We start from the raw sequence: 24737 nt of genomic DNA, 5'->3' as shown, positions 1-24737 counted from the left end.
AGTCAACGGAAAATTAATAGCTCTGTTGTTATTATGGAAACCATGTGATTACTGCTGGGGAATGTATTTCGATAAATATAACATGATATATTTCATTTTTAACAAATTACACACACATTGATGGATGGAAAAGGGAATGAAAAGACTATGAATTGTCTCTGTTTAACATTATAAGCACTTACAATTTTCTTTTGCCTTTTTTTCCTGTAATGAATTACTTCTGTAATGACAGAAAATCTTAAAAATTAGTCTCAGAAATAAAACTATAAACATTAAAAATTCCTATGGCAACATTTTCTTCTGATTCTTTGCAATTCAAGTTACTAATTATATCAAATATTTTTGAGACAAATATATATAAAAAAGCGGATTACATTTATGTATTTCATTTAAAAACGTTGACAAAAAACCCCAAACCAAAAGCCCTGAGGTAAGGTGGCATTAAAAAATTGAAAATATTTATTAGGACAGAAAAACAAAACTTTACCATAATTACTACCACTGGAATTATAAATGAAGTAAATGAATACATGCTCCAAGAGCTTAATAGCAGTGATTTGTCATTAAGGTCTTGATGTTCAATAACACATTTAATTTAACAAACTTTGAAAAGACAAAGTTACTAAATTGTCTTTAGGCACTACACATTAACCTGAAACTAATGGAACATTTTGTCAACTATACTCAAAACAAACAAAAGAAAACACTACAAGTTAGGTCATCGTTAGCACTGTAGATAAGGACAAAGACATCAAAAGAGTAAAGGCATCTTTACTCTTATCACATCATCATACTAGTCTTATACACGTGATCTTCAAATTTCAGTTTGGAAGTTGGATCACTTATCAATGTCAAATTCTGTTTTATTGCACAATGTCCAGTTTGGCAATTTTGAACAAGTTGTAAAACTAAACAAAAGTAAAAATCCTTAGGAAAAATGTACTTTTTTCAAGAAAAATGAAGCCGGGTCCAAGCAGTTGATATAGTTCTGTTCAAACCTACTCTAACCTGTCATAACACTTTCCTTTAAAAAAATGTGAACACTACAAAAAAATTGTCATTTTTGTTCAATTCTTTATGAAGAAGTTTATTAAACTTATTAAGGAAAGAAAATGTGGAAGGGCTGAAGAAGATATCTACAATATAAAGGATAAACATCAACACTGGCTAGCGCCACCAGGGAGGGGCACATCCCTCACACTGTCAATAAAAGGACAGGAACCTGTTGGCGGTTTGAGAATATTAAGTCTCACAACATCAAAGATGAAGAGCTGGGTCCACGAGCTGTCCAGAGCGGCCCGTTTGAAGGCAGTGTCTACATCAGCAAAAGGGTCCCTCTAATATTCTTCTACAAGTTCCAATTCTCTTCTCACCAGTCGTCTGTCAGACTCTACGACTATGAGGAGAACATTCAACTGACAAAAACCAACGCCGGTCATCAACATCAACAATAGGTGACTGAAGCTTCCTCTGCCAATTTCACATTTTCCAATCATAAAAATATGCGTAGAAGTGGTAATTCAAAAGGCTAACTATATGCTTTACCTGAAATCATGTAACCACAGTATTTTCATGAAAAAAGTTGTCTAGTAACATAAATTGCTTCTGCATCAGTTCCACAAACAAGACGAGGACCTAAAACATCCAAACTGTTTACAGACAAAGTCCTGCTGGGAAGCAAGCTTGTGATTTCAATACGGTCTTTTGCAGGATCAGTGCTGAGCCAGGAGCTTATAAGAGACTGGTGAACATTAGCCTGGTTACTAATGCTGTGAGACAAAAAAGCGCTACTTCTTCCTCCTGTGAGAAAAGAAAAGAGAAGAGAAGGGGAAAACAGCTTTCAAGACCAATTTTGTATTAGTAAACGTCTGAAATTCTACTGATATTGTTAAAAGGCTAGGATTTAAACTTTATTCTCAGAATAACAGAGTGATAAATCCATTATCACACATCACCATTTTTGACCAAATGCACATTCAGTGATATTAACTGCTCGCATTTCCATGGGACAATATGGATATCAGATTTGAAGTCGTTAGGCAAGGCAGATTTTGACTGTCTTTCTGTTGCTTATTTAATGGACAGTCTCAGAAACGTAGCATGAAGACCTCTGGCTGTGCGAAGTTAGCCAGATTCTGGCATTTGTGGTCATCAGCAGTACAGCAGTAAGCAGCTGACAGATCTCAAGCCCTGATACTAGAATTTACCCTGAAGCAGAAGAATGGAAACATTCTGTCATCCTTTAACGTTACAAATCTGAGAATTTCTAAGATGGTATTTGAAACCATAAAAAATTACACACAAGAGTCTTCATTAAACCCTTTTACCTTGGTTAAACAGTGATGATTTTTCAGGTACATCTGTGGAGGCGTCCCAATGCCAGAGGGATCCATCCTCAGAACAAGTAAATAGATGATCTGGGTTGGATGGGTGAAAGTGAACTTCCCACACTAAAAGATAAGAACCAAGAAGCTAATTCCTGTGCAGATTGGTTGAACAAACTTTAAAACCCGGTCTCTATGCATCATCTTCCATTAACTCCACCACATACCTTCAACCCCCAAGTGTGTGACAAAAATCAAACGCTTCAAGATTAAAGAAAAGACACAATATAATTCTCCAAATGGCTATAACATGTAGATAGGATAAAGAAGCCAAGTAAATCTACTTGTGTATTGGGCCAGCAAATGAATGAAAATAAAGGCTAACCATTTGACCTATTACATTTTTTTAACGTTTATTTATCTTGAGAGAGAGAGAGAGAGAGAACCCATGCACACACATCTCAGGGAGGGGCAGAGAGCAAGGAAGAGAGAGAATCCCAAGCAGGCTTCTCACTGTCAGCGCAGAGCCCAATGTGGGTCTTTGATCCCACAAACCTCCAGATCATGACCTGAGCTGAAATCATGAGTTGGACACTTAACAGAGTCACCCAGGTGCCCCAACTTATTACATCTTTTTATGGAAAAGTATGACAATGGGAGAATTCTAAAAGTATTTTAATTGTAAGTTCTCTTATTTTTAATGCTTGTGTCATTAACATATGAAGGTTCTATTACTGGGAAGACTGAAAGAAGACCATAAAAGTAATATGCAAATGAATTTCAACTTTGCTTCATGTCAGGATTCCGGATAATTCTGGTATATATCACAGAAATAGCAACTAGCTCCTAGCAAACTAAAACCTAGCAATATTCCCAGAATCTGGACTCAGTTTCAGATGGAGGGCTATTAAGAAGCCAATTTGGGATTTAGGACCCCTCAAGTTCTAAAACTTTAAGAGAACTTCCCGTGTCAAAAGACAAATGGGAGCCAATGACTGGCCAGGACGCCTTAGGAAATTATCTGCAGTGTGCAGATAAAACGGGTAGTGTGAACAAGAGTTCAGGGATTCTGGATTAGAAGCTTAAAGAGACAGCATAGAAGGTGCCCAGGGCATAGCATATAAAGTTATTATAAGGCACATACTTGCAACCTGGCAATTCTCATTCCGACCATTACCACAATTAAGCATCATGCCACAGAACATAAAAAGCTCACCTTCTTCAGGAGAGCATGTTCTGGGCAAATTCCTATGTAAAATACATTGATACTGTTTCATTAACACATAGTGAAACGAAACAGCCTGTAGAGCCAGAAGCAGAATGTACAAACCTAGATTCTTAAATATTTATTTTCAAAATAGAAAACAAACCTCTATACTAACATCATATTTCATTTCTAGCCAAGAGTCAGGATGAATCAAAAGAATACATCACAATCTACTACATTTCTGTATATTGCTCAGCAATGCAGTCTGGCAGTTAAAAAGGGGCTCGAAGAAGAGATCTGAAAGTCTGTAATTTTACTACCACTGGCTTAGTCAACATCAGATTCTGTGAGGACATAACCTATTTCTTTTTATTTCTTTTTTTTTTTTCCTGGGCATGGTTATAATTAGAAGAGGCAAAATAATTCTATCCTTTTATTTGCTTCTTGAATATAAACTTAAAAGTCATTTATCTTTCCAAGGTAATAATGTGATACTTAAACTGAGAAGTTGCAATATTGGTGTGTTTGTGTTTTGTACTTTTACTCAAGTAGGGCTTAATATAAACCTCTCAAGTCAGAATTTAAAACTATAACCCAGTCATGGTGTCAGAGATGGTGATAAAATGAAAAATTTGTATGCAGTCAACAACTCCCCACCAAAATCAAAAGATGAACAACAAAAAAAAAAAGACAAGATCCTCTATCTACCGCTCTTTTTTAAAAAACAAAACAGGTACAACAAAAAATTGAAGAACACACAGATTAGCAAATATTAATAATGATGGCCTACATTTGCATGGGAAAAGGGCATCCTCTCACGGGCAATATAAACTGTATGAGTATGGCAATATAAACTGGTATTATCTTTATGTATAACAGTTTGATAACATGTATTGCAACTTTAAAATTATGCAAACATTATGGGTCATTGATTCTACTTCTAAAGAATCATCCGAAGAAAATAAGGGCATAAAGATGAACATGTAAGAATAATCACTGTGGTTTTGGATATAATATTGAAAACATATGTTGAAGGACCTAAACGTCAAATGAAAAGTGATTAATTATTACACATTTATACAATGCAGCCAAAAGCTACAACGTAAAATGATCCATATGTATCGTTACAGAAAGCTGCCTACATTAGTACCCAACAAAAACTTGTGCATCTCCATAGCACTTACTTTCAGCTTCGTGAGCTTTCAGCAGAGACACAGGCATAGTACCTTGTCTAACATCCCAAATACTCAGCATTCCATCCTGGCCACCGGTGGCTACCACATGCTGCTGGTTGGGATGTCTATCAACACAGTGGAGGGGCACTCGGTCACCAGTCCTTTTGTGGGAGATACAATGACATCAAACATGCTGTCAAGTAGAATTTATCTTTGCACAATCCATGAAAACATGTTTCCCTCTAGTAACTAAATGATGGCCTCTGTGGCCTGAGCCACTGGTTGAACTTAAATTGTGTCCAAAAATTGAGTGCATTAAATATGTTTCCAAATACTAGAACTCTGGGAGGGAATTAAAGGCCAAAGTAATTTATTCTCTCTACAATTTGCAGACATAAGGAGCAAGATCATCTGATAGTAAGATGTGCAAACATATTTCCATTTCTTGGCATTTTAGAAACATGTGTCAACTAAACAGCACAGTGTTTACTTCTACCTTATTTAATATTTTGTTTATACAATTACTTTTTCAGTTTGACACATTCTATATTCCTCTTTTCTAATTTTTTAAAATGAAAAGTGCATTTTATTTTTTGACATTTTTATTTTATTTATTTTTTAAATATAATTTATTGTCAAATTGACTAACATACAGTGTGTACAGGGTGCTCTTGGTTTTGGGGGTGGATTCCTATGGTTCATCGCTTATATACAATACCCAGTGCTCATCCCAACAAGTGCCCTCCTCAATGCCCATCACCCATTTTCCTCTCTCCCCCTGCCCATCAATCCTCAGTTTGTACTCAGTATCTAAGAGTCTCTTATGGTTTGACTATTCTTTTTTTTTTTAATGTTTATTTATTTTTGAGAGACAGAGCATGAGTGGGAGAGGGGCAGAGAGAGAGGGACAGGCAGAATCTGAAACAGGCTCCAGGCTCTGAGCAGTCAGCAGAGAGCCCCACGCGGGGCTCAAACTCATGAACTGCAAGATCATGACCGGAACCGACTGAGCCACCCAGGTGCCGCAACACATTCTATATTCTTAGAGAAAATAGCACACATAAGGGATTTTTGCTCAGAAAAAAATATCTTGGATTGTATTTTTTTTTATAGTTACTATCAGAAGCATCAATTGTTGAGCAAAAATAAATTCCCCATTAAATGATACAAACTTCAAAGAGATAAAGGCTCTGAATCAATACAAAAATATTTACTAAATGCAGCACAGGAATCTCAAGCCCATCAAATTATACTTGCTTTATCAAATTTAATTAGTGATCATTCTCTCTTCAAATGCAATTAAATACAATATTGTTTAAAATCAGTTGCTATGGGGCACCTGGGTGCTCAGTCGGTTAAGCATCCGACTTCAGCTCAGGACATGATCTCGCAGTGTGTGATTTCGGACCCCATGTCAGGTTCTGTGCTGAAAGCTCAGAGCCTGGAGCCTGCTTGGGATTTTGTGTCTTCCTCTCTCTGCCCCTCCCCGGCTCATGCTCACTCGCTCTCTCTCTCTCTCTCTCTCTCTCTCTCTCTCTCTTTCTCTCTCTCTCTAAAATAAACACTAAAAAAATTTAAAGTCAGTTGCTATAAACAATCAAACATTAACTATGTATTACACTACCGAAATTACAAATGAAAACTTACAGTGATAGTATCTGAGAGGGCTCATTTCCTTGTTTTCTGAAATCCCATATTTTTAACTGCCCAATTGAATTTACTGTAAGAATCTCAGGAGTTCGAAGGAAGGTTACAGCATGGAGTGTACTGCTATCTGCGTTGTCTACAAATTAAGAAAACAGTAGTGCCTGTTAAGAAGTCCTTTTTTTCCAGGAAAATCTTAAATCACATTCCTTCTATTAATTGAACTATTACAAGTGAACTTTTAAATGAATCAGTTTAATTTCTATAGTAAAAAGAAACAGTAATATATACATTAAAATAGACTCTCCTTTGATAGAAAAATGATATCACTCATGAAACATCTGTTTTCTGCATAAAGGGCTGAATTTTGACATATTTCTCTATTCCACTTTAGATTATTACCCTCCATTGCTGAGAAAAATTTCAAGTTCCTCTCTATCCAATTTTATACCTTCCACTAGTGGTTAAGCCAGCAACTCCAAACCTCAGGGCTTCCTACAGAGCTCATTCTGAACTTGTGTCATCTGGCTGAATCATCTCAAATCTGTTCATCTTTAGGGGCACCTGGCTGGCTCACTTGGTACAGCGTGCAACCCTTGATCTCAAGGTTATAAGTTTAAGCCCCATGCTGGGTGTAGAGATTACTTAAAAATAGAATCTTAAAAAAAAAAAAAATCAATTCATCTTTTGTTTCATCAACTCTCTTCTCCATGAAGTCCTTCCAGACTGGTATACCGGTCCTTTTCCTTTTTCCAGAGTGTTTAAGTTTATATCACATAATTTAGCATACACTTTTGTGATACTCCTCCAAACTCCAGGCAATCGTCCTTAACAGTTAAATAAGTATACCTCAGAACTCAAAAGAATAATAAACAACACAACTGATTCATGGGCTCAGTCCATGGAAGTTCTGATTCAGGTCTCGGGCGGTGGGTTGTTGAAACTCTCATCAGGCAAGTCTACGTGAAGCATAGTTGAGAATTACTGTACTAGAATAATCCTTCTAAAGCATGACAGGGAGGATAACATCCCCTTGCTCAATAAGTTTCAATGGCTCTCTAGGTGTCCACCTAACAAAATGTAACCTCTGCAGCTGCACATTAGACTTCACAACCCGGTCCCAATTCACGTTTCTTGTGAATTCAGGTGTGAGGTGGTATCTCGCTGTGGTTTTGATTTGTATTTCCCTCACGATGAGTGATGTAGAGCATTTTTTCATGTGTCACCTCTCCTATAGTAGTATCTAAAGTTGGGCTAAACTACACTTTTTGTCATTCCTCAATGGACTTATCCTGTCCCCACATTATTCCCTTTGTCTGGTGTGCCATCTTTCAGTAATATTTGTGGCTTAGAACCTAGTTTAAATTAATTGCCACTTGCTCCTCAAGTCTTTACTTGGTAATCCCCTCCAGCCAAACCAAACCAAACAAAACAAAAAAACCAAAAGTTTATTCTTCCTTTGTAGTCACTCATTCATATGCCTTATCGACCTATCATCTTGTAAAGAGATCTTACTTTGTTATCCAAGGGATACAGGTGAAACCAAAGGGGCACATGCACCCCAACGTTTATAGCAGCACTATCAACAATAGCCAAAGTACGGAAAGAGCCCAAATGTCCATCTATGGATGAATGGATAAAGAAGATGTGGTATATATATACAATGGAGTATTTAAAAAAAAAAAAAAAAATTTTTTTTAACGTTCATTTATTTTTGAGACAGAGAGAGACAGAGCATGAACGGGGGAGGGGCAGAGAGAGAGGGAGACACAGAATCTGAAGCAGGCTCCAGACTCTGAGCCATCAGCCCAGAGCCCGGCACAGGGCTCGAACCCACGGACCGCGAGATCGTGACCTGAGCTGAAGTCGGACGCTTAACCGACTGAGCCACCCAGGTGCCCCTATAAACAATGGAGTATTACTTGCCAATCAAAAAGAATGAAATCTTGCCATCTGTAACAACATGGATGGAAATAGAGAGTATAATGCTAAGTGAATTTAGTTGGAGAAAGACAAATATAATATGACTTCACTCATATGAGGACTTTAAGACACAAAACAGGTGAACATAAGGAAGGGAAGCAAAAATAATATAAAAATAGGGAGGGGGACAAAACATAAGAGACTCTTCAATATAACAGAACAAATAGAGAGTTGCTGGAGGGGTGTGGGAGGGTGGATAGGCTAAATGGGTATGGGGCATTAAGGAATCTACTCCTGAAATCATTGTTGCACTATATGCTAACTAACTTGGATATAAATTAAAACAAATAAGTTATTAACAAAATGTAAAAAAAAAAAAAATCTTTGTACATTTTTACATCCTTCAAACACAGCATTGTGTTTACTTAGTACATGGTAGTTGCTTAATATGCTATAATTAACAATTAATATGTTAAAATATATGTTAATAATAACTTATTAAAAACTTAAAAGTTTATTTATTATTGAAAAACAGGGAGAGACAGAGCATGAGCATGAGAGGGGTAAAGAGAGGCAGAAACGCAGAATCCAAAGCAGGCTCCAGGCTCTGAGCTGTCAGCACAGAGCCCGACACAGGGCAACTCACAAACTGTGAGATCATGACCTGAGCTGAAGTCAGACACTTAACTGAGTGAGCCACCCAGGCGCCCCAAAATAGGATTTTTCTTACCTATGGTTCTTACAGCCTCCTTGTGATCAGCTCTGAAGAGATTTATTCGACCATCTTCTCCAACTGTGACAATTTCTGGGTTGTCACACACAACACCCGTGCATGGCGCACTGCTACGGGAAGGACTGCCCGGACCTGTGTGGTAGTGAGCTGTGGTCCACTGCTGGCTGACTGACAGAGTCTAGGTGTCAGAAGTGGGAATACGATTAATCAAAGCAAAGCCCTAAAAACTAGCACTTTCCCCTGAATAAAGACTATTTTAAAATTCTGTCTCACACCCTTCTAGAAAAAGAATAACTTTCTCCTTTTTCCTTTGTATTTCTGAGTACTAAAGCTTAGAAACTACTTTCATCAAAGCTCTGTGTACACTGGGTTAGATTGAAAAAGAATGCTACTCAATAATACAGTAGAACCTTGGGTAAGTAGTAACTTGTTATGCGTTCTGTGAGTGTTCCACATGATAAACATTTCTAATAAATTTTAACTTGATAAATGAGTGTTGTCTTGCAATACGAGTAATACAGGACGCCAAACATCCCATGATCACAACTAAGCCAACGGTTCTTCTCTCTTGCACGCGTGCCTGAGGGGCAGGATTGTGGGTGATTGTCTTCTGTGCTCAAATGCTTGGTTTCAGGCCATGGTGTTTGACAGAAAATCAGTGATTTTTCAGAATGCTGGAAGGTGCCCACAAACTGGCACTAGGGTATTTTTTGTCACTTCAAAGCATCTATGGACAGTCCTTTGCTTTTTCATACAAGAGTAAGCTTAGGAATGCTTTGCTTCATTCTACATCATTGAATAGGTTTCTTGTTAAAGTTGCACAAAAAGAAAAAGATTTCATTGAGCCAACAGATAGCAGTGATTCTGTTAGTGAAAGTGAAAGTTATCCTACACAATAACGCTCCTCTCTCGTCTCCCTCACACCAGCCACAAAGGTTTTCAAAGGTAAGTGCAGGTTAATTTATTTTTCTTTATATTTTGTATTAACTTTATTATTTTGTATTATATTACAGTATTGTAATCATTTTTATGTATTTTTGGGTTGTAGAATGAATCATCTCAGTTTCCATTATTTCTTATGGGGAAATCTGCTTTGATACACAAGTGCTTTGGACTACAACTATGTTTCCAAAATGAATTACACTCACAAACCAAAGTTTTACTGTATCTCAAATATCTCAAATTAAAGATATGGTTTTAGTTATGTCATTTTTTTTAAAGATTTTATGTTTTTAAAGTAATCTCTATACCTCATGTGGGGCTTGAACCTACACTCCCAAGGTCAAGAGTCACATGCTGTACTGAGTCAGACAGACACCCCAGAGAGTTATGTGCTCAACAGCAACTCTAAATTCTTAAGGGAATTAGCCAACATCTGAGAAATAAACCTCTATAGCATTTTCTAAGTGGCCTCATTAAGAAAACTACTTAAAAAGATCTGGGTCTTATATTTACTAAGCGTGTTTATTTGGAAAATGACCTTTATTAACCTGAAAATCTAAACAAACACTCTTTTCCAGCAACTTAAAACCATTACTAGATATGGGGCTATTTTATCTTATTTATGTATTTATTTAAAAGTTTATTTATTTTTAGAGAGAGACAGAAGAGCAAGTAAGGGAGGGCAGAGGGGGAGGGGGGAGAGAGGGGAGGAGAGAGAGAGAGAGAAAGAGAGAGAGGGAGGGAGGGAGGGAGAGAGGGAGAGAGGGAGGGGGAGGGGGAGAGAGGGAGAGAGGGAGAGAGGGAGAGAGAGAGAGAGAGAGAGAGAGAGAGAGAGAGGATCCCAAGCAGGCTCCACGCTGTCAATGAAGAGCTCAATGCAGGCCTCAAATCCACAAACCATGAGATCATGATCTGAGATGAAACCAAGAGTCGGATGCTTAACCAACTGAGCCACCCAGGTGCCCCCACATGGGACTATTTTAAAGGACTGCCCTACCATTATGCTCTGAAGGTCAGTATTCAGACTTTTAATATACAAGGCATTGAAAAAAATGTCAAGTCTTCCTATAGTCTATCCTCTCCAATTAAAACCAAGGTTCTATTCACAGAAGCAAAGTAGCTGTTCCTGTTCTCATGATACTAGAAGGTGCTCTTTCTAGAAGGTGCTCTTTCTTTCTTTGACAGATCAGAATAGCAACTTAAAAGAGAAAAATATAGGAAAATTACTTGCCAGAATAATATACTGATAGGTCAGGACTAACAGAATTTAAAGATAACCAATTTCAGTAAAGGCTGACACAAACCTGGTTCTAGACTTAGCCTACTAAAACATAGGTAATATGATACCTCCCCACTCCATATTTTGGGAATATGAAACTTATTTGTGTCATTATTAAATACAGTCCTGTTTAGGCCCTTCTAAAAATAATTAAAATACAAATTCAGTTTTCAAGCAAAAATTCTTTACCTGGTTATTAGGATGGTGAAGGAAAACTGTTACACATCCTGTTGATGAAGCAGCTACAATTCTTTCCTGGTCAAAAAACTAAATAGAAAATTCCTGCTTGTTATAGATTCAGAAATATTGATAAGGAGGAAGCCCATTTGGTTAACCCAATTACTAGCATAACAATTTTAAAACGCAACGAGCCTATAAATGCTAAACAAATAAAATGTGATGATGGGTCTGAAAGTAAAAACCACTATTCAAACAAGAGGATTTTCATGAAGAATAAATTACAATTTTTCCCCCTAAACTCCTTTGCCTATAACTGATTTAATTTTGGACTGCTACCAGACAGGTTTAGAAAATAATCATTCTCAGAGTCAGGTGGCTTTCTATAGAAGAAAATGCAGGGAGTTTGAAGTCCTACAGATCAGGATTTGAAAACTTACTAATTCCATTCCCTCTACTTTACTGGCTTTGAGACATTGGCCAAGTTAAGTTCTCTAAGCCTTGGTACACCTTTAAAATGGAAGAAGTAATCTCCACTTAGGGGGTTGTGATAAGAATTCAAAAAGCAAAACCATACAAAGTGCCTTGCACAGTATTTGTCACTTAGTGACAAAGAACACTTGATTCACAAACATGTGATGAAAATTACTTTACTTATGTAAAGTTCCCAAAATAACGTTGGGCAAACAGATGGACAACTAATTAAACAAATCAAGATTAAAACGAAAACTGAGATGAAATCTGCACCCCCTTCCCCTGTTCTGATTCTGCTATTAAGTGGCTATACAACGTTGGCAAATCATAACCTATAGAGAACTCAGTTTCCTGTAAAGCCGGAATGAAACTAGACACACTTTAAGGTCCTTTAGAGATCTAATTACTCTCAGTTTTTTAAAAGTTAGCTTTTCGATATTACAAAGACTTACTTGTAAATCCATGACATCACCGTGGTGTTTGATATCACACAATAACTGATGTTCTCCTTCAAATCCTCCATCAGAGTCAACGTTCCCAAAATCTCCAATAGACCACAGCGAAACATAATTTTCCTGTAAAGCATAAAGTTTTCCCTTGAGATGAAATAAACGTCAAACTCTCGAAAATTAAAACTTGTAGTGCTTTCAAGCAACCTTGCTTTAAAAGCATCTCAGACAAATGGTAAGGTGATACTTTAAAGCACAAGAGATTCGAGGCTCAAGCACACCATCGATGGCTGAGGTACCGGACAACCGAGCCTCAGACACGAACTCGGGGGAGGGAGAAGGAGAGAGAAGCTAGAAGGCGAGAGTTCGCGCGCTGAACGCGGACGGCGCGGTTCCAGGAGAGACGGAGGAGGGAGGAACTTCCTGCCCGGGAATGGAGGTACCTCATTGTCCCAAGAGCCCGTAGCGAAGGTCTCGGCGGTCTGCAGGCTCCCCGGAGGTACCGGTCGCCACCGGGTTTTGCTGATTTTCTGAGACACAAACTTAGCATAAATCTCCTCCATGCCAAAAGCAACCACTGCAGATACAGCAAGAAGCACCGCGCGCGCCTCTCAGTCCCGCCCCTTCCCGCGGAGTCCTGATTGGATCGGACGTTACCAAACGGACGGTGGCTGCGGAGAGCCAATTCTCTTCCATGGGAGTGTGGTAACCACCAAACCCAAAGTGGAAGGAAATTGGGGCGCCCTTCCTCACCAATATGGCTCTGAACAGAATCTAATCAGTATGGCTCTGAACAGAGTCCAGTCAGTATAGGAACACTAAAACAGTGCACTTGTGCAATAACTGTGCAATATAAAGCAAATTTAAGGGGCGCTTGGGTGGCTCTGTTAAGAGTCCAACTGCAGCTCAGCTCGTGATCTCAGGGTTTGTGAGTTCTATCCTGCATCAGGCTCTGTGCTGACAGCTCAGAGGCTGGAGCTTGCTTCAGATTCTGTGTCTCCCTCTTTCTCCACCTCTTCCCCTCTCATGCTGTGTGTGTGTCTCTCTCTCAAAAATAAACATTTTTAAAAAATGTTTTTAAAAAGCAAATTTGAGAGCAAAACCAAAACAAAATCAACGCAGGAGAAACCACCTAGTAGCCACACCTAAGCATTATGGTTTGCATTCCAGGACCCATAGAAAAGATTGAAAATCCCCCAATTCTCTTGGAAGTACGTACATTACAAACTTACTGGTAGTCCCTCAAATACTCTGCTTCAAAGTTGTTAATACCCACTATCAGAGCCTAGAGTTGGAATTCTAAAAACTCCAATTCTAGTTTTGATGCCCATTGCCTAGCTGTGTAACCTTTCTCAATTCACTTATGTAATTAATAAGTTTTATCTGTCCCTCGACAGCCTAGGAGTCAGTCTCTTAGGTTCCTTCATGCTTCTTTCTGATTACTTATAATATCCTTTTATTTTCTCTACTTCTTGGAATCCTGGCCATCCTTCAAGAACCAGTTCCTTCCCCTATCTTATCCTGATTACTCCAGCCCACGACAGGTCTAAATAAACATAGCACTTGATATCTAGACCGGTAATAGTACTTATAGGTTCCCCTCTGCTGCTTGTTTTCTTTTAAGGTAGATCTCCCCAATCAGAATGTAAATCATATTGCATACAAGAGGTATCACTGATTTTTTAAAAATCTCCTTTATATTATATCCATAACTGTGGTAGTTGTTTCTTAAAAAGGGGCCATGATATCTTGTTTTTGATATTGGTCATCCTATTTCACAGCCACAGCTTATGGAAGCAGCACGTGTAGATGCAATCTGTCTAGGTCAGCTTTAGAGAGAGTTATCAAGCTCTTGTTGAGAGTAGACTGGTTTTGTTCTTTTAAAAAATTTTTTTAACATTTATTTATTTTTGAGACAGAGGGAGAGAGAGAGAGAGAGAGAGAGAGAGAGAGAGAGAGAGAATGAACAGGGGAGGGTCAGAGAAAGAGGGAGACACAGAAACTGAAATAGGCTCCAGGCTCTGAGCTGTCAGCACAGAGCCCCACGCGGGGCTCGAACCCATGGACCGCGAGATCATGACCTGAGACGAAGTGGGACGCTTAACCGACGGAGCCACCCAGGCGCCCCTGGTTTTGTTCTTTTAAGTAGAAAAACATTAGGAAACTTCAGAGAGATGACATAGAAAATTATTAAAGTCCCAAACTGACAATTTTATTTCTAATATTAAAGAACACTAAGATACCTCCTTAGCACAGTAGGCACTGTGTCCGACTCAAAAAGAACACCTTTTTGAGTGTGGTTTCATTTATGGTCACAGAGTCCCAGGAAACAGGTAATGTACAAGTATATTTAGGAGGAGGAGTAGGCTGAGTGTTACATTTAACAAAATCTGGTGAGAATTGGAATTTGAAAATTGCTGCTCATGCAGTAGCGTAGAGGTCTTGACATCACTTCTTTTCCTTTCTTAAACGTTTATCGGACTAAATGATGACTGGATTCTGTCTCAGTTCTGATTAGGAGTCAGCAAGTTGGATGTGATAGGCAATGTTCCCTGTCAGCTTCTCACTCATTGTCTTACAGGGCTGATAGCGATAAAGCTGGTGTCCAGTCTAATGTTGGAATCTGTGGGGATTAATCAGCTGAAAATGCACTTGTGTTGGGAGAATAACACATTCTCCATAAGATACTGTGGTATTTTTAACCGATTGCATTGTTTTCAGGAGCAAAGCACTCCCTACGCTCCACCCACCCCAGTCTTGGTGTTCCTCCACTCAGATTTTGTGGTTTAGAACTGAGAACAAACCAGGGTCCCAAAATCTCTGCTAAACGAACACTGATGTACTTGTCACAAAGCCAGAGGCTCGAGTACTCGGTTGAGAGAGGGCCTTCGCCCTCTGGCTCTATTAAGATTATTCAGGCTCCACGATACGGAGTTCGGGTTCTAACCCACCTAAATATTAGACAACTGGGTTGGGTGAGACAGGACCAAGGAAGCCCACCGTCTAACAATCTGGACAGCTATAGGAGCAGACCCGCCGCTCGCAACAGCTGACTCAGCTGCGACTACGGAGCTACCGGCAGCGGCGTAACCAGATCGTAACCAGATCGTAACCAGATCGAGCAGACGCGGCGGCACGAATCAGCCTCGCCGTCGTGCCGCGGCGCTGAGTGACCAGGACCGTAGCCAGGCACGCGACCAACCGCTTCGGGGCCCACCCCGCCTAACCGCAAGGCGAACTCAGCAAATTGCCTGTGCACTGGCCGAGGCCTCAGGAAGGGGGCACGCAGCAGCAGCTGCGGCGGCGGCGGCGGCGGCGGCGGTGCTGACTCAGCCCGGGCTCCCAGCCCGTCCGCAGCAGCCGCAGCAGCCACCGGCACAGGCGGCGGGGCACGAGGCCACCCTTGCCTCCGGCCCCACCCCGCCGCACCCGAGGCCGCGCGGCGTCACAGAGCGCATGCGTGCCGCGGGGGATGCCGGGAGCGCGCAGTGGCGGCACCGGCGGCGACAGCAGTCAGAGCGGAGGCTACAGCGGGGACGCGAGCGGGGCGGTGACCGTGTGGGAGGTGGTCTCACTCTTGGGGAAACTGCTGGGCACCGTCGCCGCGTTGAAGGTGGTTCTGTACCTGCTCCGGGTGTGCTTAGCGATGGCCTGGAAATCCGGCGGCGCCAGCCACTCGGAGCTAATCCACAATCTCCGCAGTAAGTGCCACCCCCGCCCGATGTGGGGCAACTGGGCCAGGCTAGGCCTGGACTGGGTCCCCCTGGGCCGTCCGGAACGCTCTGTTTGTCCTCCCCCCGCCCCCCATCTCCAGCCCGGTACCGGCTGGAGGGTTCGGCGCAGGGTTGCACCAGCAGCCTCGAACGGCATGCGCTGGCGATCGCCTCCCTCAGGACCTGTCACTCATCGGCGACGTGGACGCGAAGGGAAAAGAAAGCTACGGGCTGCTCTTGGTGGGGCAGGAGCAGGCGTCTCCCCGCGGGCCTGGGGGAGGGGTCGCGGCACAGGTGGTGGGGCTGTCACTCGAGTCAGCCGCCTGTTCGTCCGGGTCTGGCGGGCGAGGGGCGTGCCCTTGGGTTGGGGAGATGTTGGCGGGGCCTGGAGGCAGGGATGCATCTGAGGGGACCCCACCCTCGACCCCCGCATCTTCTCGCCTTCCTCCTCCTCAATAATCGACCTCGCTGCGAGCATTCTCTCCCACACTGACTCCCCCGCCCTCCGTTTTTTCCCCTGGAGGGAGATGCCACCCTCTGATATAGGCGAGGGGAGGGAGGGAAAGATGAGAGTATTGTCATTGCGGATGCTGGGAGAAATTTCTGGGGCGGCTGTCCAGTGGATATCTTCGTTGGGGGGGGGGGGGGGGAGGAAGAAATAATCAGAGGATGCTGTTCCTGACAGACTTGTATTTCAGGAGCTATTAGAGGTCCTGGTCCAGCGAAGGATTGTATGTGTGGAATGTTCTGACTTTGTTTTTCAAGGCTACCAAGGCTTTGTAAAAGCTTTGTGTGGAAATTTTTTCATGTCATTCTCTTTAGTTATTGTATGCCTTCCTCTTATGATGATCTTAGGGTGGGATGTGAGTGCTGTGTCACTTTCTTTTTTTAAATCGAAATACAGTGTCGCTGTCTGGTTGGAAGACCAGAAGGACCGCAGTCCATAATACTCACTGCGATCAGAATTTATAGCACCGTTTGCCACCAACTTTGCAAATAATCGTATCCTGCCACGTGGTATTTTTGTCTTATGTTATTTAGCTTTTTTAATGTTTGTCATGTTTCCTAATTCGATTTGTAACTTCCTTGAGGGCTGGGACTTTTTTTTTTTTTTAATATCTTCGAATTCTCTCAACTCAATACCCCTTCCTTTTTTCGTAAATGCAATTAAATATACCTTATATGCTTGGATCTGTGCTTGGAATACCAAGATGAGTGACAAAAATAAATATTCTTGTCTGGCACATGGTTACTATTAGTCATTTGACTTTTTGTTTTTTACAGTATTTTAAAATTTTGAAATTATATCCTTTGTATTTAGCAACGAAGAATGTTTAGATTTCCCAATTCTGTCAAGCATCGCCAGCGTTCACTTTATGGAAGGATATTTGATTGGAGTGGACATTATATGCTGAGGCAGTATTTTGAAGTGTGATTTAGGTTCCTATGGATTACACATAAGCTCAATACGTTGCAAGTTTTTAGATAAAATTTCTTGAAATGGGGTAGTGCCTGCCGTTGCAGTGCACACACCCAAAACATTCTATGCACAAATTATGATTAAATAACGTTCCACTGGTAGGTTGGCACAACAGACACTCAGCTGTGGCAGAAATTGGTAATCAGGCTCTTAAAGTCTCTCCTTTTTGGGCCATATGTGTGGGAAGTCAAGCCTACCTCTTTCCCCAGTGGTTTTATAATCATTTTATTGTGTTCTCTTATTCCTAGCTGAAATTTCTAAGGATATTTTTCTATCAGAAAATTTAATGATAAATATTTAAGGAACACCTGGATGGCTCAGTCAGTTAAGTACTGGACTCTTGGTTTCTGCCCAGGTCATCATTTCACAGTTCATGGGATTGAGCCCTGCCTCAGGCTCTGTGCTGACAGCGCAGAAGAATCCCCAGGGATTCTCGCTCTCCCTCTCTCCCTCTCCCTCTCCCTCTCTCTGCCCTACCCTGACTTGTGCTCTCTCTCTCTCTCAGAAATAAAGAAACATTTAAAAAATATTTAACATACATGGATGTTGATATTGCAGATATTTAGTCTTCTATCTATGATTCATAAGAGGAAGTTTGAGTACTCAAATTGTTTTTCCTCTCCTAACACTTGTGCAATGTCAGTTTCAACTACTTGCAGAATTCTAGCTAATAGGTTTCATTTTTATTTAAATGTTCATTTATTTACTTTGAGAGAGAGAGTGCACGGGGGAGGGGCAGAGAGAAGGAGAGAGAATCCCAAGTAGGCTCCATGCTGTCAGGACAGAGCCTGGCTTGGGGTTCAGTCTCACAACTGTAAGACATGTAAGACATGAGCTGAAATCGAGAATAGGACACTTAATCTACTGAGCCACCGAGATACCTGGTTTCATTTTTATTTGTTAATTTATTATAAAAGTAATATTATCTTATGTGAGAATTTCAATTAGCACAAAATTTGAAAACTTCTTTCTTTTCTGGGTTATTACACTGTTTATTCTAATAACTTAAAGGCTTCTACTTGAATCTTTAGAAAAAGATTAAGGTGTGGTTATGTTGTTGAATCACTATATTATATACTTGAAAGCAATATAACGCTATTTGTTAACTATACTGGAATTAAAATTAAAAACTTAAAAGTATTATTATATTGATGTTGAAGTGAAAAAGGATCTGCAAATTGGAAGAGGAAGCAAATTACAGTTATGTATCTTTTTAAAGCAATGAAGTTCATGATTGCTTTAGGTTTTTTTTTAATGTTTGTTTATTTTGAGAGAGAGAGAGTGAGAGTGTAGAAAGAGAGAGGGAGGGAGAAATTCTAAGTAGGCTCTGCCCTGTCAGCTCGGAGCCTGACTCAGGGCTCAATCTCGTGAACTGTGAGATCATGACCTGAGCAGAAATCAAGAATTGGATGTTCAAACGACTGAGCCACCCAGGTGCCCCATGATTGTTTTAGTTTTAATATTATTACAGTTTATCGGGGTGCCCGATGACTTCAATCGGTTGAGCGTCTGACTTCGGCTCAGGTCATGCTGTCACAGTTTGTGAATTCAAGATGGGCATGGGGCTTGCTGCTCTCAGTGCAGAGACTGCTTCAGATCTTCTGTCTCTCTTTCTCTCTGTCCCTCCCCCTGCTTGTATTCTCTCTCTCAAAAATATATAAAACATTTAAAAAAATTTCAGTATTATTATAGTTTATTAAAAATATTTACTTAGTTTTCCTTTTATAAGATGTTGTACTATAACTATGATTGTGTATGATTTCATAGTTGATACATCATTTATAGAATATTGTAGAATGTAATGGTATATTTTATATTTCATAGCTTATGTTATGATGAAAATCACAATTTTTTTTAAGATTTTATTTTTGGGGTGCCTGGGTAGCTCAGTTGCTTAAGCATCCAACTCTTGATTTTGGCTCAGGTCATGATCTCAGAGTTTGTGGGATTGAGCCCCATGTTGGACTCTGTGCCGACAGTGAGGAGCCTGCTTGGGATTCCCCTTCTCTCTCTCTCTCTCTCTCTCTCTCTCTCTCTCTCTCTCTCTCTCTGCCCCTCCCCACTCATGCACACATTCTCTCTCAAAATAAACATTAAAAAAAACCAAGATTTTATTTTTGAGTAATCTCTACACCCAACGTGGGGCTTTGAACTCACAACCCCCAAGATCAAGAATCGCATGCTCCACCAACTGAGCCAAGCAGGCACCCAGACAACCACTCTTAAGTAACTTAGAATGGTTAAAACTTGAGCATGCTTCAGAATCTCCTAGATCACTTGGAGAGCTTGTTGAAACACAGATTGCTGTGGTCCAAAAATTTGTTTTGTTTTTTTTTTATTCTTTTTAGGCTGGCTCCATATCCAGTGTGGGGTTCAGACTCACAACTCTGAGATCAAGAGTCACATGCTCCACCAACTGAGCTAGCCAAGCACCCCCAATAATTGGTATTTTTAACGAGTTCCTAAGTAATGCTACTGGTCTGGGACCACACTTTTTTTTTTTTTTTTAATTTTTTTTTTTTAACGTTTATTTATTTTTTTGGGACAGAGAGAGACAGAGCATGAACGGGGGAGGGGCAGAGAGAGAGGGAGACAGAGAATCAGAAACAGGCTCCAGGCTCTGAGCCATCAGCCCAGAGCCCGACGCAGGGCTCGAACTCACGGACCGCGAGATCGTGACCTGGCTGAAGTCGGACGCTTAACCGACTGCACCACCCAGGTGCCCCGGGACCACACTTTAAGAATCACTGACACAGGGGGCACCTGGGTGGCTCAGTTGGTTGAGTGTCTGAGTTTGGCTCAGGTCATGATCTCTCATGGTTCGTGAGTTCAAGCCCCACATCAGGCTTTGCAATCATGTTGGGGGGAGCCTGCTTCAGGTTCTCTGTCTCCCTCTCTCTCTGTCTCTCCTCTGCTAGCTTGCACTCACTATCTCAAAATTAAATAAACATTAAAAAAAAACCTTACAATTAAAAAAATCACTGACAAAGAATTGGAAATTATGAGGTTAAACACTGCCAATGTTTCAGCTGAATCAGTTTTACACTTTAGAATAAAGTTTTAGGGGCGCCTGGGTGGCGCAGTCGGTTAAAGCGTCCGACTTCAGCCGGGTCACGATCTCGCGGTCCGTGAGTTCGAGCCCCGCGTCAGGCTCTGGGCTGATGGCTCAGAGCCTGGAGCCTGTTTCCGATTCTGTGTCCCCCTCTCTCTCTGCCCCTCCCCCGTTCATGCTCTGTCTCTCTCTGTCCCAAAAATAAATAAAAACGTTGAAAAAAAAATTTTTTAATTTAGAATAAAGTTTTAGAAAAGAAGTCTATAGCAGTCCTGCCCAAAGAGTTGTCTGTAATGTCTGTATCTGTGCAGTTTAATATGGTAGTCATCAGCCACATGTGGCATTCAGCATTTGAAATGTGGTTAACAGAGCTGAGGGACTAAATTTTTGTGTTATTTAACTTAAATAGCCCACATGTGGCTAGTGGCGGCCGTGTTAGTGCTGGTTTATGGAAATAAAGAATATAGCTATTTTATAATTATGGGCTAATAATGTGCTCTTGAAACAAATTAAAATAACTGTGAGCCTGCTTAATCCAGGAAATGTGACAATTTAAGTAATGTTTATATTAGAATTTATTTTCTACTTTTATTGGGAACATTTCAAGTCATGGCCATGTAAAACAATGTGTTTTGTTTTGTTTTGACCTATTTTTATTTGTTAAAAAATTTCAATCCACTGCCCTAATATATCAGTTATTTTTACTTTGCATGTTTGTGTCATTTCTCATATACTCTCCACATAGAATTTGTCATTCAGCCAACCGATATTTAACTCTCTTCTGTATGCCAAACTCTAGGGATGTAGCACTCAACAAATATTGTCTCTTGTAGGTTACTTCTAATGGGAGCAGACAAGTGAAATAGCTGGTATGTCACATTATAAATGACAGAGTAGGGAAGGAGGCTGAGGAGTGTGGGGTGCTAGATTTGCAGTCGTAGGGGAGAAGGCCTCACCAAGGTGTCATTTGAACAAAGAGTTGGTGGAGGGGAAGAAATTCTAGCTAGGTAGATAGAGCTGCGGCATAGGCATTCCAGGCAGAGAAAATTGCATGTGGTAGATTTGGATTAGGGGTGTGGGAGAAAGACTGAATCAAGGATATGATAGCAAGGTTTTGGGCCTGAGCAGCTGGAATGATCTGCCATTTTCTGAGCTGGAAATAATAAGCGAGTGAGCAGCAGGGACTTTGAAGTGGTGGGGAGGAGGCATACAAGGAGGTGGGGGAGAGCAGGAGTTTAGTTTGGGGGATGTTGTGTTTGAGATGCTTATAAGACATTTCAGTGGAGACTTTGAGTAGGCATTTGAATAAAAATTATGGTGATTTGTGGTTTTTGTATCCTTATTTATTTCTGCAAATAAATTGGAACTATTTTCTTTTTGTATTTAGAGTGTCAGTTCTTAGGACTAGTAGCATAACTAGTGGGAAAGAGAATATTCCAATAATTTTATCATGTGTGTTCATGGGCCAAATATAACCAGCTAATAAAATCCTCAGGGATTATTTTCAGAAATTGGGGCCTCGTTTAGAATCCAGAACATACCTCCTTATTTGACTTGTTTCAGGTCAGTTTTATGGGTACATACTAAGAAGTAAACTTACAGTACATTGAATCAGATTTAATTTATACGATGAGGGGGCCTTTAATATTGTGTCTACTTAAATTTAAATCATTTAAAATTAAATGAAATTAAAAATTCAGTTTCTTAGTCACACTAACCATATTTCAAGAGCTCAGTAGCCACATGAGACTTGGAAAGAAAGAAAGAAAGAAAGAAAGAGAGAGAGAGAGAGAGAAAGAAAGAAAGAAAGAAAGGGAAAGAAAAGAAAAGAAAGAAGAAAGAAGAGGTGCCTGGGTGGCTTAGTTGGTTGAGCATCTGCCTCTTGATTTGGCTCAAGTCATGATCCCAGGGTCGTGGGATCAAGCCCTGTGTCGGGGTCTACACTGAGTGTGGAGCCTGCTTGAGATTCTGTCTCTCCCTCTGCCATCTCCCCAACTTGTGTGCATGCTCTCACTCTCTCTCACTCTCTCTCTCTCTCTTAAATAAATATCCACATGAGGTTACAAGCTGCCTGTTAGTGCAGACAGAACATTTCCATCATTGTAAGTTCTATTGGGCAGCACTAGATCTGGATGTATTGTATATTACATTCTATTTAATGTGGTCTTGGGTCCATTGTGCTGTTCCACATATTTTTATTAGTATTACGTTTAGCTTTGACCCTCATGCTTTAAGAGTAGCAGTTAAAAAACAAGATATTCAGACAACGGTGATCAAGATGATGAGAGTGTCGGCATTTTATATGGTGATTCGATGGGATTGAGGTTGTTTGATTTAGCAATGAGAAAGCTTAAGAGAGCAATCGTGTTTAAATATTTGAGGAAATGTCATGTAGTAGAGGGTCAAACCAGGACAACTGGGAGGCAGATTTTGGCTCATTATAAGGAAGTATTCACAATGCTATCCCAACAATTGAAGAGTTGGCTTTGAAAAATAATGTTTTTTGTCACTGGATATGTTGGAGCAAAGAATGACCGTTTTCTGTAAGGGATGTTGTAGAAGAGACAGGTCATCAGCTTTGACTGTGTGCTAGACTTCCATGGACCCTTCCAAATCCAGCATTCTGTAATTGATTTATTTCTAATTTTTTTTTAAGGTTTATTCATTTTTCAGAGACAGAGCATGAGCGGGGGAAGGGGCAGAGAGAGAGGGAGACACAGAATCCGAAACAGGCTCCAGGCTCTGAGCTGTCAGCACAGAGCCCGACGCAGGGCCCAAACCCATGGACGGCGAGATCATGACCTGAGCTGAAGTCGGACACTCAACTGACTGAGCCACCCAGGCGCCCCTGTAATTTTATTTTTTAATGTTTATTTATTTTGGGGGGAGAGGGAGAGAGAGAGCAAGAGAGAGAGAATACACAGGGGAGGGGCAGAGAGAGAGGGAGAGAGAATCCCAAACAGACTCCGTGTTGTCACTGCAGAGCCCTACGAGGGTTTTGATCTCACAAACCATGAGATCATGACCTGAGCTGAGATCAAGAGTCAGACGCTTAACCAACTGAGCCACCCAGGTGCCCCAAGATTCTGTAATTTTATTTTTTTTTAAATTTTTTTTTCAACATTTATTTATTTTTGGGACAGAGAGAGACAGAGCATGAACGGGGGAGGGGCAGAGAGAGAGGGAGACACAGAATCGGAAACAGGCTCCAGGCTCTGAGCCATCAGCCCAGAGCCTGACGCGGGGCTCGAACTCACGGACCGCGAGATCGTGACCTGGCTGAAGTCGGACGCTTAACCGACTGCACCACCCAGGCACCCTAGATTCTGTAATTTTAAACATGTCATGGATTTCATAAAATCAACTGTGGGGTTTGTGTATGTGTGTGTTACGAGAGAGCCACAGAAGTTAACATTTGGTTACCTGTATTTTAGAGTTGTGTATAACATTTTAGTTTGTCAAGTATGAGGAGTCCAGGGAACATGCTGCTTTAAGAAATAGTGTCAAAACTGGGTCGCCTGGATGGCTCAGTCTGTTGAGCACCCAACTCTTGATTTTGGCTCAGGTCATGATCTCATGGTTGTGAGATTGAGCCCCATTTTGGGCTCTGTGCTGACAGCGCAGTCTGCTTGGGATTCTCTTTCTCCCTCTATCTCTGTTTCGCACCCTCTCTCTCTCACTCTCCAAATAAACTTTAAGAAAAGAAAAAGAAATAGTGTCAAGACAAATAGTTAGCTTTATGTATCTATTGGGAGTGATAGTTCAAGGAAAGATGTGGATATTTATTAATTTTTTTTTTAAGATGTGGGTTTTTAAAAATTTTTTAATGTTTATTTGTTTTTGAGAGAGAGGGAGAAGGTGAGCGAGTGGAGGAAGGGCAAAGAGAGAGGGGGACAGAGTTTCCAAAGTGGGCTCCACACTGATAACAGTGAACCTGATATGGGGCTTGAACTCAAAACCACGAGATCATAACCTAAGCTGAAGTCAAACACTCAACCAACTGAGCCACCCAGGCACCCCAAGATGATTTTTTCTTTATTAATTATCTGACAGAGTGCTACATTCGTTTCAACTGTACAACATAGTGATTTGACAACTCTAGCGAGAAAGATGTATTTAGAAAAAAATTTTTTTTAATGTTCATTTACTTTTGAGAGAGAGAGAG

The 24737-nt window shown here is 40.7% G+C and overlaps 2 protein-coding genes across 3 annotated transcripts in view; one reads left to right on the top strand and one right to left on the bottom strand.

The window, feature by feature from the left end:
- Positions 1-431: 431 nt before the first annotated feature.
- NUP43 (nucleoporin 43) lies at positions 432-12951 on the bottom strand. The gene is made up of 8 exons (XM_040448912.1): positions 12771-12951; positions 12331-12453; positions 11417-11494; positions 9004-9184; positions 6354-6489; positions 4716-4867; positions 2328-2450; positions 432-1800 (listed from the first exon to the last, which is right to left on the bottom strand). The coding sequence occupies exons 1-8, from the start codon at positions 12888-12890 to the stop codon at positions 1571-1573; spliced, it is 1143 nt and encodes a 380-aa protein (XP_040304846.1). The 5' UTR covers positions 12891-12951; the 3' UTR covers positions 432-1570.
- A 2776-nt stretch (positions 12952-15727) lies between these two features.
- PCMT1 (protein-L-isoaspartate (D-aspartate) O-methyltransferase) overlaps positions 15728-24737 on the top strand; it is a 52986-nt gene continuing 43976 nt past the window's right edge. Inside the window, exon 1 of one of the 2 annotated variants that reach the window (XM_040448910.1) lies at positions 15728-16028. In XM_040448910.1, coding sequence (XP_040304844.1) covers positions 15800-16028 — 229 coding nt within the window. In that variant the 5' untranslated portion in view covers positions 15728-15799. The remainder of the gene's footprint in view (positions 16029-24737) is intronic. The other variant, XM_040448911.1, reaches the window with a different exon arrangement.

This window comes from Herpailurus yagouaroundi, unplaced genomic scaffold (genome assembly GCF_014898765.1).
Source record: "Herpailurus yagouaroundi ecotype Mexico unplaced genomic scaffold, PumYag 198, whole genome shotgun sequence".
NCBI lineage: Eukaryota > Metazoa > Chordata > Mammalia > Carnivora > Felidae > Herpailurus > Herpailurus yagouaroundi.
Note: the sequence above shows the minus strand (reverse complement) of the source record. Positions and strands in the feature narration are given on the sequence as shown.

What these genes read in the sequence shown, in the direction of transcription:
- NUP43 (XM_040448912.1), bottom strand. Translation starts at nt 12,890, where the DNA reads ATGGAGGAGATTTATGCTAAGTTTGTGTCTCAGAAAATCAGCAAAACC. An exon ending in GGAGGCTGTAAGAACCATAG is followed by an intron (nt 6,490 to 9,003) that starts GTAAGAAAAATC and finishes CTTAATTTGTAG; the next exon opens with ACAACGCAGATAGCAGTACA. An exon ending in GAAAGCTCACGAAGCTGAAA is followed by an intron (nt 2,451 to 4,715) that starts GTAAGTGCTATG and finishes CTTATCTTTTAG; the next exon opens with TGTGGGAAGTTCACTTTCAC.